This window comes from Grampus griseus (assembly GCF_964374135.1).
Source record: "Grampus griseus genome assembly, chromosome: 4".
Lineage (NCBI taxonomy): Eukaryota > Metazoa > Chordata > Mammalia > Artiodactyla > Delphinidae > Grampus > Grampus griseus.
Genome location: NC_138997.1, coordinates 34,129,797 through 34,141,971, shown reverse-complemented (window position 1 = coordinate 34,141,971; position 12,175 = coordinate 34,129,797). Strand labels below are relative to the sequence as shown.

The 12,175-nt window shown below is 33.1% G+C and overlaps 1 protein-coding gene across 1 annotated transcript in view; it reads left to right on the top strand.

The window, feature by feature from the left end:
- TLL1 (tolloid like 1) overlaps nt 1-12,175 on the top strand; it is a gene marked incomplete at both ends in the record, with an annotated part of 248,343 nt that overhangs the window by 136,861 nt on the left and 99,307 nt on the right. Inside the window, one exon of the mRNA XM_082653600.1 lies at nt 7,939-8,054. Coding sequence (XP_082509726.1) covers nt 7,939-8,054 — 116 coding nt within the window. The remainder of the gene's footprint in view (nt 1-7,938; nt 8,055-12,175) is intronic.

The following is a 12,175-nucleotide window of genomic DNA, read 5'->3' as shown; positions in this document are numbered from 1 at the left end:
CTGGAAATACTTATTACTCTATGCACCTCCTATATACTCAAAATTCTTGAAATAGCTTATATCAAAGATACATGCTTGGCCTTCCCTGGTGGCACAGTGGTTAAGAGTCTGCCTGCCGATGCAGGGGACAAGGGTTCGTGTCCCGTTCCGGGAGAATCCCCCATGCCGCGGAGCAGCTGGTCACGTGAGCCATGGCCACTGGGCCTGCAAGTCCAGAGTCTGTGCTCCGCAACGGGAGAGGCCACAGCAGTGAGAGGCCCATGTACGACACACACACACACAATAAAAGATACATGCTTAACACAGCTTTACCCAAATTTTTTTGTTTATGGAAACTAATACCTATGGAATTCGCTTTTTGTTCCAGATACTAAGATCACAAGTGGTAAAATAACTAATAATTTTTTTTTTTTTTTTTTTGGTACACAGGCCACTCTTGTGGCCTCTCCTATTGCGGAGCACAGGCTCGGGACACACAGGCTCAGTGGCCATGGCTCACGGGCCCAGCCGCTCTGCGGCATGTGGGATCTTCCCAGACCGGGGCACGAACCCACATCCTCTGCATCGGCAGGCGGACTCTCAACCACTGCGCCACCAGGGAATCCCACTAATAAAGTTTTAACTGGCTGCTATTCTGATAATTTGTGCAGACATTCAGAGATAAGATGGGTATATTAATCATTGAAGTTTTGCATAGGCTTTGTTTAAATTTTATTTATATATATATTTAATTATTGGGAAGTTATATTAACTAAGTTTACTGTGATTATTGGTCCCAGTCCAGGAAACTTTCTTTGTAGAGTACAAGAGAGGGCTAGCTGATTCATTAACAAGTGTAATATTTGCTCATTAACATATAGAAATGTCTTCATGGGGCAGAGAATGGTCTTGTCTTCCCTTTATCCCGGTAATCAGCAATCTTCTTGTGAAAGAGATCCTCTCTGGGGTGTGTGAGTGGTGGTGCATCTTCTTCTCTTCATAAATGATTCATTTGTTCTCTTGTTCTCTCTCTTTTGGGGGGGGCCTTCTTTTTCTTGTGACTCTCATTTTCTAAATGTATTCTTCTCTACTTGGATCTAATTTTAGGATTACTTTCTTTTTTAATTTCTAAACTCCTGAAGCTGAACTCTTCTTCTAATACAGTCTCTTGTCTTTATTTGCATTTTCTCTTGATATAGTTTTTCTGTGGTCCCATGAACTTTTGGCTTATAACTACTTCATACTTATGTCAACTGTCAAACATAATATTCTCTCAGTAAATCTTCTTTAATTAAATGTCAAGTAAGATAATAAAACTAGGAAAAAATAAAGTAAATTAATATCTAAAAATAAAGGAGCTTCTGAGGATTAGAATGTTCATTATTATATAAAAGTGTATGTGTATTCACACATGAACCCACATACAAATCTATGTTTACAAATTTAAAAGTGTTGTTAAACATACAGTATATCCACGTCTATGGATGCACATCTGTGTGGTTGTAGGGATGGAAGACCAGTTTCAGTGTTCATGGAATTCGAATACTAGAAACTTTCTAAACACTCGTACATTAAATTTATTTTTTAATTAATATGAGGTTCTTTTTAGTTACCTAAAATATTAATCTCTTTAATTCCTTATATAATGCTCTGAGATTCCAGCCAGAATACTCTTGATATGTGTGCTTATGTACAATTCTTGGCTAAAATATATTGCCAACAAGCAAAAAGAATTTAGCTATTTTCCCACTTGTTCATGGACCCATTTATTCTTCTCCCATAAAACATTCCTTAGTTCAGTTGATGGTACCACACATAGATCTTCCCAAACCACAACCTGGAGGGCATCCTTACTTACTTCCTCCTTTTGCCTCACTTCCCACAACTAGTCAGTCCTGCTGCCTTCTTGGTATCGATCTCACGTTCTTGAAGTGAATCCCCTATCCTAGGGATCCTCATCTTTTGTCTGGATTGCTTCAATGCTTCCTAAGTAAGTTCTTCCCTCCATCCTTACATCTCTTTAGTTCTCTGGCCACACTGCTGTTCAAGTGACTTTTCAATATGTAAATTTTATTCTGCTTATTTTAGGATAAAGGCTGATTTCCTTCTCAATGTCTCCTTCAAGATTTTCCCCTGTCTCTTCCCCCAGGCTCTTCTCTAGGTATTTCCCTTACAACCTAGTTTCTCACCTCTACTTCATTCAGCCCCTGACACTGCAGTAAGCTTGCCTCTTGCTTCTTCCTCCAGCCAGAAAACTCTTAACTGCCTCCTGGCTAAATCCTAACTCATATTCAGAATTTGGCTCCTTTGTAACCTCCTACTTAAAAACCCAGTGGTCTCCCAGGAATCCCATGTTGCTAAATACTTTATTTGATTCTGGCCTTATGTCTTACTCCTATAATCATCAATTTACTTGTCATTTCCCACATTAGAGTATAATTAGAGTATAATCTTTAGGATTGGAGTTAGGCTTTTTCCTCAGGGTATTCTGAATCAGATATAAGTTAGGTGCTCAATAAGTAGTTGTTGTATGAATGAAATAGTTGCTTTAATATGGGAAAAGTACTGCACCAGATATTATAGCCACAGAGAAGGAAGCACAGATTATACACACAAATAGCCAATTATCTGTGGGATTATACAGACAATATTACTTGTTGAGGAAGTAAATCTCATCAGTAAAGGATGCTAAAGCAGTTCTGAGAGGGGTGCCTAAACTGAGCTGCACCCTGGAATGAGGAAGGCTTCTTGGAGTTGGTATTTGTGCTTCATCTTCAAAGATGATTCAAACTTGGCTAGGGAGTTACTATTGAAATAGATTTTAAAATATTTCAGTAATTAATCTCACCATTATGGCTCAGATGACTTGGGATTTCTTTTAACATTCCTTATCTTAAAATAATTTTAAATCTAAATTTTATTTATTACATATAAAAGTTTAAGAGAGGGCTTCCCTGCTGGCGCAGTGGTTGAGAGTCCGCCTGCCGATGCAGGGGACACGGGTTCGTGCCCTGGTCCAGGAAGATCTCACATGCCGCGGAGCGGCTGCACCCGTGAGCCATGGCCGCTGAGCCTGCGCGTCCGGAGCCTGTGCTCTGCAACGGGAGAGGCCACAACAGTGAGAGGCCCGCGTACCGCAAAAAAAAAAAAAAAAAAAAAAGTTTAAGGGAGCCATGGATTTATGAAAAAGTTAATTAGGTAGTGCTAAGTTGATTAGATATAGTTTTATTTCTTCCCCTACTCTAGAGTTTATCAAGATTTTTGGGGAAGAGATTTATATAATACATTATAGTCTGTTTTATTTAGAGTTAGTAACATTATAAATGTGTTCTTATAAAAAAAATGGAAAAAGGATTCTCAATCTTTGATATATGGTGGATGTTGCAGACATTTGCTTGGGAAAATATCTGTAGATGTAAATACAATCAGCAGTATATTTAACCATATTGTTAATAACACAAGAATTTGTAATAATTTCTCAGCCACACACAATCAAAGTAGCATTTATACAATTCAAACACAATTTTCTGTCTTGGAAGAGGTAAGTTACACTAGAATCATGTGATGCAAAAGTGAGATGGATCATAGAATAAAGAACTTTTTATTATTAGCTATTTTTTAACTTTGGTGAAACACACATAACATTAGACCTGTCCTATTAACAAATTTCTAATTGCACAATACAGTCCTGTTAACTATACACACATTGCTTTACAGCAGATCTCTAGAACTTTTCCAGCTTGCATGACTGAAACTGAAACTCTATACCTATTGAACAGCATCTCCCTGTTCCTGTCCTCCCAAACTCTGGCAACCACCATTTTACTTTCCACCTCTTTGAGTCTAACTACTTTAGAAACCTGCAGTATTTGTCCTTCTGTGTGTGACTGGCTTATTGCACTTAGAATAGTGTCCTCAGGGTTTATCCATGTTGTTAGCACATGACAGATTTCTTTCTGTTTTAAGGCTGAATAATATTCCATTGTATGTATATACCACATTTTCTTTATTCATTCATCCAGTGATGGACATTTAGTTTGTTTCTATCTCTCGGCTACTCTGAATAATGCTTCAGTGAATATGTGAGTGTATGTATTTCTTCAAGATTCTGTTTTCAGTTCTTTTGCATCAATATCCAGAAGTAGAATTGCTGGATAATTTGGTAGTTCTATTTATAATAGCTGAGGAAACTCATACTGTTTTCCACAGTGACTGCACCATTTTAATTTCCTACCAACAGTTAAAGTGGTTCCAGTTTCTCCACATCCTCACCAGCACTTGTTATTTCCTGTTTTTTGATAATGGCCATCTTAACAGGTGTGAGGTGATATCTCATTGTGGTTTGGATTTGCATTCCCCTGACGATTAGTGATGTTGAGCATTTTTTTCATGTATCTATTGGTCATTTGTATGTCTTCTTTGAACTGTCTATTCAAGTCCTTTGCCCATTTTAAAATTTGGTTATTTGGGGTCTGTTGTTCTTTGTTTGTTTTTTCGCTATTGAGTTGTAAGAGTTCCTTATATATTTTGGATAGTAACCCCTTATGAGATGCATGATTTGCATATGTTTTCTTCCATTCCGAAGATTGCTTTTCACTCTATTGATTGTTTCCTTCACTGCACAGAAGCTTTTTAGTTTGATGTAGTCCCCCTTGTCTATTTTTGCTTTTAAAGCCTGTACTTTTAGTGCCAATATCTGAGCAATCATTGCCAAGATCACAGTTATGGAACTTTTCACATATGTTTTTTCTTCTAGGAATTTTACAATTTTGGGTCTTCCTTTTAACTCTTTAATCCACTTTGAGTTGATTTTTGTGTATAACGAAAGAAAAGAGTCCAATTTCATTCTTTTGTATGTGTATATCTAATTTCCCCAACACCATTTATGCAAGAGGCTATCCTTTCCATGTTGTATAGTCTTGGCACCCTTGCTGAAGATCCCATTTTACTGTTTAGGTGTGGGTTTATTTTTGGCTCTTTATTCTGTCCCATTGGTCTATAAGTCTCTCTTATGCCAGTACCATATTCTTAATTACTGTAGATTTGTAATATGTTTTGAAGTCAAGAAGTGTGAGGCTTCCAGCTTTGTTCTTTTTTCTCAAGGTTGTTTTGGCTATTTAGGGTTTGTGGTTCTATGTGAATTTTAAGACACTTCTCCCCATTTCTGCAAAAAATGCCACTGGGAATTCGATAGGGAGTGCACTTAATCTGTAGATTGCTTTGGGTAGTAAGGATAACATTTTAACAATATTAAGTCTTCCAATCCATGAACACATTTCTTTGTCTCTTTAAATTTCTTTCAGCAATGTTTTGTAGTTTTCACCTTACATATCTTTTGACTTATTGGTTAAGCGTATTCCTAAATATTTTATTCTTTTTGGTGTTCTTATAAATGGGGTTGTTTTCTTAATTTCCTTTTCATGTTGTTTGTTGTTAGTTTATGCAACTGATTTTGTGAGTTGATTTTGTATTCTGTAATTTTGTTGAGTATTTTTTATTACCTCTAACAGTATTTTTTTTTGTCTGTGGAATCTTTATAATTTTGTACATATAAGATCATGACATCTGCCTAGAGAGATAGAAGTTTAACTTATGAATTATGTTTCATTTTAGAGTAATTTTGATTAGGAGAGTGATAATAATTTGCCTTTGTATATTTCTTTATGCCTTTTTTCTCTTAAATAAGACTGCATTTTGTAGCTCAAAGATATATTCTAACAATTAAGCGCACAGTCTTCCTACCTGTGTCAGAGGTATCTAAGGGTTAAAAAGAGAACTTTGGGCATCACAATACTTGACTCCTACAAAACAACTTTATGAAGTACATATTAATAAGATAGCCACTTTACAGAAGAGAAAACTGAAGTTGAAGGTTTTGAGACTTGCTTGTATGACATAATTAACAAGGGGTAATGCCATGACTCAACTTCTCTTTTCTCATCCACATAGCTTTCTGAGTAAATGGACAGACTATGTATTTAACTTAGTAGTACCATCTTTCCCTTGCTAATTTTCCTTTAGTTCTTTTAATATTAAAGTTTTTTTATATATCTTCGCATGAATCAACAAATGACCAGGAAAATTGATGAAATTTTCTGAAATAGTGATCATGTAGCCTGGGACAGCCACACTTATTGAAGAAAACGCACAAATGATTATCACAACTTGACAATATTGTTTGTACTTCTTGAATTATAAGCAGGTGCTATATAATAGATTTACTTAATTTTTGAATTATATTCTGTTTTTTTACATTTTAGAGAGTTTTTTTATCTTTTTTATCAGAACCATAGTGTTTGTTTACATTTATGAGTCAAAGATATTTAATTTTTTAAATTCCACTTTAGGAAATCCAGTACCAGCATTCTATGTGGCTTAGTGGAGTTTTCAATTATTTCAAAATTTATTTCTAAACTACTGTAAATTGCAGCTTTTTTTCTTTGAAACACACTCAATTCCCAAATGACTATTTAGCATCTAAACTGATCCTAGTTAGAAGCACATTGTTTGCATTAATAAATCTTAACCCTTTTTCTAAGGGTTCTTGTAATGTCACATTTACCAGTATCCTTAAGTGATTCTTGGAAAGGGCTGATTATATATTTTTTACCTTGAGCATTTTTGTTTCATTCTGAAGTTGCTTTTATCTGCCTATTCATCAGAATAAACACTGCTTGCTCTTACTTTAAATTTATTTTGTTGTGCAAACATAATATCTGTGTTTCTAAATAAACATTTATATCTTATCAGACTGTTTTTACAGCTCTATTTTATGTTTTCAAAGCCATCATCTTTGTTTCTTCATTTAAATCAAGATATGCAGAACCATTTATAATTTATTGATTTGATGACACAAGAGTTCACTTGCTGGGAGCTATGTTTCTATAATATGGTAGTATATCAGTTTTTATTTCAGTCTCCTTCAGAGGGAAGGAGCTGTTCTTTCTAATTGTTGAGTGAAGGTTATAAACATGTTTATATAAATCTTTATATAAACTGGCTACAGTATAGGAATTATTCTTGAATTAAGGATACTTAAAGCAGCCTAGGTTCATGTGGCTCATACCATGTCTTGCAAAAACAACAAGGAAATCTATTATAGAATGCTTCTAACTACAAACCTTGGCTGAAACAGAGTTAATTGTGCTCTGTTCTTGCCTTTGTTGAAATGGTCTATAGATATCAATCACACAGCTCTTGAGGCTGTGTAGCTGATTATTATTTGCTATTTCAGATGACTGGTAATCACTTCCAAGAAATTAGAAAGGCTTAGTAAGAGGAAAATATAATTGCTTTTCCAGTAATTTCTACTTATGATTGACAGAAAACAGAGAATAAATAAATGTCTACATCTTATTTAAAAATTTGTGTCTTCCGTGATGTTTTTATCTTTCAATTTTTTTCCAGTTTATTTTGAAAAAAAATTTTCATTGTGCTTGACATTTTGGCACCTCTTATTGATTATTTATTCATTATTATTTAAGATTTCTTTTTTCAACCTTGATATGGTATTCATTATTGAAATTAACCTCACTCTATACCAAATATACTAATGGAATATTTCGTATGGTCCCAGAGCCACATCAACTAGGTATTCACTGGCCTGAAGCTAAATATGGGTGACGTATAAGTTGGCTACTGGCTTCTTGAGAATGAATGAGAAAGGTTTCCATGAGGAAGAACTTTGTGGTTCTTCAGGTTATTTATCTCATTATCTTGTTATATGGTTAGCTATAGTAATCTGATTAAGTATACTGAAATTCTAGTAAGAAAGAATTAAGTAAGAAAGAGAAATTACTTAGAAAGGAAAATTGTTTTATAAAATACAAATATATATTCTTGTCTAACACCAAAAGACTGGAGATTTTATTTATGAGTCCAATGTCTTTCATAAAAATTAGAGAAAAATCTTATCTTTTTCATCTTTTAAAAAAATCAAAAAATTTTTTTTTCTTTCAGCATGTGGAGAAACCCTACAAGAATCCAATGGCAACCTTTCCTCCCCAGGATTTCCAAATGGCTACCCATCTTATACACACTGCATTTGGAGAGTTTCTGTCACTGCAGGAGAGAAGGTAGTTTATCCCATCAAGAGTTCTCCTTTAATCTCAGATGCAAAGGTTCATTTTCTTTCAAATATAATTCACTTTGTTTTTTATTCTTGTTTGATTAATAAAATAGCTCAGAAATTTTATAATGGAAATTACTCAAACTCCAGGAATTTTTTGAAAGATGTAATTTTAAAAGAAATGGTAAATGGTCTAAAAGGGTTGACATAATACAAATTATGTACTCAGACACACTGAAATTAAGTTAAAAGTCAGTATCATATGGATAACTAGAAAAATCCCACACATTTTAAAATTGAGAAATATACATCAAATATCCAATTCATTCAAGAAGATATTGTGATTAAAATTAGAAATTATTTTCAATTATAACAAAAATACTGAGAATACCAAACCTGTAAGATTCACCTAAAGCAGTACTTAGAAGGAAATTCACAGACCTAAAGGCTCATATTAGGAAATAAGAAATACCCAAAACTAATGAGATTGACATCCACATAAAGAGACTAGAAAAAGAGCAATAAAATAAATGAAAAAGTACATAAAGGAGGAAGTAATAAATAAAAGATAAAATATCATGGTATTGTATAAAGTATGGACAAAGTTGGTACTTGAAACAATTTAGAAAAATAGAGGAATGGTTGAAAAGAGATCAAGAGAAAAAAGAATAACAGAGAAAGCACAATTAACTAATATTTAGAATAAAACGATTATTATAACCATAGATACTTTAGGAACCAAAAGAACATTTTGAACATTATGCCAATAACTTTAAAACTGTAAATGAAATGGGCAAATTACTACAAAATATTACTTACTAAGTTCTTATTTGAGAAGAAAGAAAAAGCTTGAATGCTCCTATAACCACTAAAGAAATCAAATTACTATTTAATTGAATTATTAGTCAAAATTTTTTCAACAATGAAATCCAGGCTTAGATGGCTTCATCAGTGAGTTCTACCCAACAATCAAATAAGAATTAAGTGTAATCTAATATAAAGTCTTCCAGAGAATAAAATAAAAGATACACTCTCCTATTTATATGGCTAGCAAAACCTTGATAACCATCCTGATGACAAGAACAGTGTAAGAAAGGAAAAATTTAACCCAGACTCACACTTGAATATGTATGTAAAATCCTCCCCACATTACCAAACTAAATGCAAATACATATGCCTCTGTATGTCTGTATGTATCTATCAATCTGTAAATATATAAATAATATATACATATTTCAAGGGCAGATATATGCATGGATATATGTATATATGTATGATATATTATGTATATATGTTTGTGTGTATATGTATGTGTACATATATACAAGCACCATTAGACGAGTATCTCAGTTAAATCAAGAAAAAAAATCTATTAATGATTTAACAACAACAAAGCCTGAGCAAACTAGGAATAGAAGAGTATTAATCTTATAAAGAGAAGCAACAAAAATTAGTGCAAATACCATTATCATTAGAGTAATTCTGAAAGTATTTCCTTTGAGATAGGTAAAAAACCAAGTATGTCCACCAGTCCTCTTCTTTTTTTAACATTTTGGTGGAAATAGTAGCATGTTAAGGCAAGAAAACGAAATTACACATGTAAGGATTAAAAAGGAAGACATAAAATTCCTTTTATCATATTGTTTGTTTGGTTATAGAATTTAAAATTATTAAGAAGTGAAATGAATAAATCTATTAATTTCTGGATTCTGTCTGGAATGCTAACCTTAAAAGTCTTCCCAGACCAAGATTGTAATAATATTAATTTTTGTTTTTTACTAGTTATTAAATGATTTTTATCCTTCGTCTTTGACTAATTCATATGGAATGACTCATACACACTTTGAGTTTTGGTGAAAAAGCAAATGCAGTTAAGAAAGTTTCAACTCCCTGATAATTGAGTGTTGTTACAAGTATCATGGGTATGGAGTTGTCCAGGATGTTGCAATACTCACAATGAAAACTAAATGAAACTCTTTTGTAGCATAAACAGATTTTATACATAAAAAGTTACAACTGACTTGTAATACATGAATGCATACATAATTCTTTATATAGTTATTTTTAAGCATTGTGAGTCTACGTTGTAATATAGTTATAGGTGTTGATCAATTTCTGTTTAGATCCTTTGAATAAGCCCCTGAAAACATATTATGAAAATCATTATAAAGGTACTGAAGAGCAAGATATAAAAGATGATAAAGCTTCAGAGAAAGTTTAAAACTGTACATGATATTTTTTTTTCAGTTTTTCTTAGTTTTTTTAAAATATTTTTATTGGAGTCTAGTTGATTTACAATGTTGTGTTAGTTTCAGGTGTATAGCAAAGTGAATCAGTTTTACATATACATATATCCACTCTTTTTTAGATTCTTTTCCCATATAGGCCATTACAGAGTATTGAGTAGAGTTCCCTGTGCTATAGAGTAGGCCCTTATTAGTTATCTATTTTATATATAGTAATGTGTGTATGTCAATCCCAATCTCCCTTTATCCCTTCCCCCACCTTACACCCTGGTAACCATAAGTTTGTTTTCTACATCTGTAACTCTGTTTATGTTTTATAGATAAGTTCATTTGTACCATTTTTTAAGATTCTACATATGTTATATCATATGACATTTGTCTTTCTCTGACTTATTTCACTCAATATGATAATCTCTAGATCCATCCATGTTGCTGCGATATACATGAGTTTTTAAAATAAAGCATTGTAGAATATGGAAAGTTTTGGCACAAGATTAATCAAATTAAATCAGTTTGTAAGAGCAAAATGATACTTGGAAAAAAAGTTTCTCCTATCTAATTGCAGTACCCGTACCATCAGCATTCACAGTTTACTCAGTTTTCTTGTATGTAGGATTACTAATAAAATGGTATTTTCTAAAATGTTGCAAATAGGAAGAAATAAACAAATCTATCATTTTTTCTCCTATATTTTTAATATTGTGCACAATGATGAGCAAATAAATTTATTGTTATAAGTGTCCAATGAACAATATTATTCTTATATTTTTATTATTTTCTTTCAATATTTAAGTTCATTCCGCTCTTCTTTTTTATTTTATTGAAGTATTGTTGATTTACAGTTTTATATCAGTTTCAGGTGTACAGCATAGTGATTCAGTATTTTTATAGATTATACTCCATTAAAATTATTACAAGATAATGGCTATAGTTATCTGTGCTGTACAATATATCCTTTTTGCTTACTTATTTTATACATAGTAGTTTTTGTCTTTTATTCCCATGCCCCTGATTTGTCCCTCCTCCTTTCCCTCTCCCTTCTGGTAACTACAAGTATTTTTTTCTATATCTGTGAGTCTGTTTCTGTTTTGTATATACATTCATTTGTATTATATTTTAGAATCCATGTATAAGTGATTTCATACAGTATCTGTCTTTCTCCATCTGACTTTGTTTCACTAAGCATAATATTCTCTGGATCCATCCGTGTTGCTGCAAATGGCAGAATTTCATTCTTTTTATGGCTAATATTGCTATGTACATAGAAATATATATATATGGCACATCTTCTATATCCATTCATCTGTAGATTGACACTTGGGTGCTTCCATATCTTGGCTACTGTAAATAGAGCTGCTGTGAACGTTGGGGTGCATGTATCCTTTTGAATTAGTGTTTTCATTTTTTCCAGATATATACCCAGGGATCAAATTGCTGGATCATATGATAGTTCAATTTTTAGTTTTTTGAGGAACCTCCATACTGTTTTCCAGAGTGGCTGCACCAATTTACTTTCCCACCAATAGTGTAGGAGGGTTCTCTTTTCTCCACATCCTCTCCAGCATTTGCTATTTGTAGACGTTTTGATTATAGCCATTCTGACAGGTGTGAGGTGATATCCCCTTGTGGGTTTGATTTTCATTTCTCTAATAATTAGCCATATTGAGCATCTCTTCATGTGCCTGTTGGCCATCTGTATGTCTTTTTTGGAAAAATATCTGTCAGAAGCTTCTTTCCAGTTTTTGATTGGATTGCCTTTTTTTTTATATTGAGTTGTATGAGCTGTTTATGTATTTTGGATATTAACCCCTTGTCGATCATATCATTTGCAAACATTTTCTTTCATTCAGTAAGTTGTCTTTTTGTTTTGTTGATGGTTTCC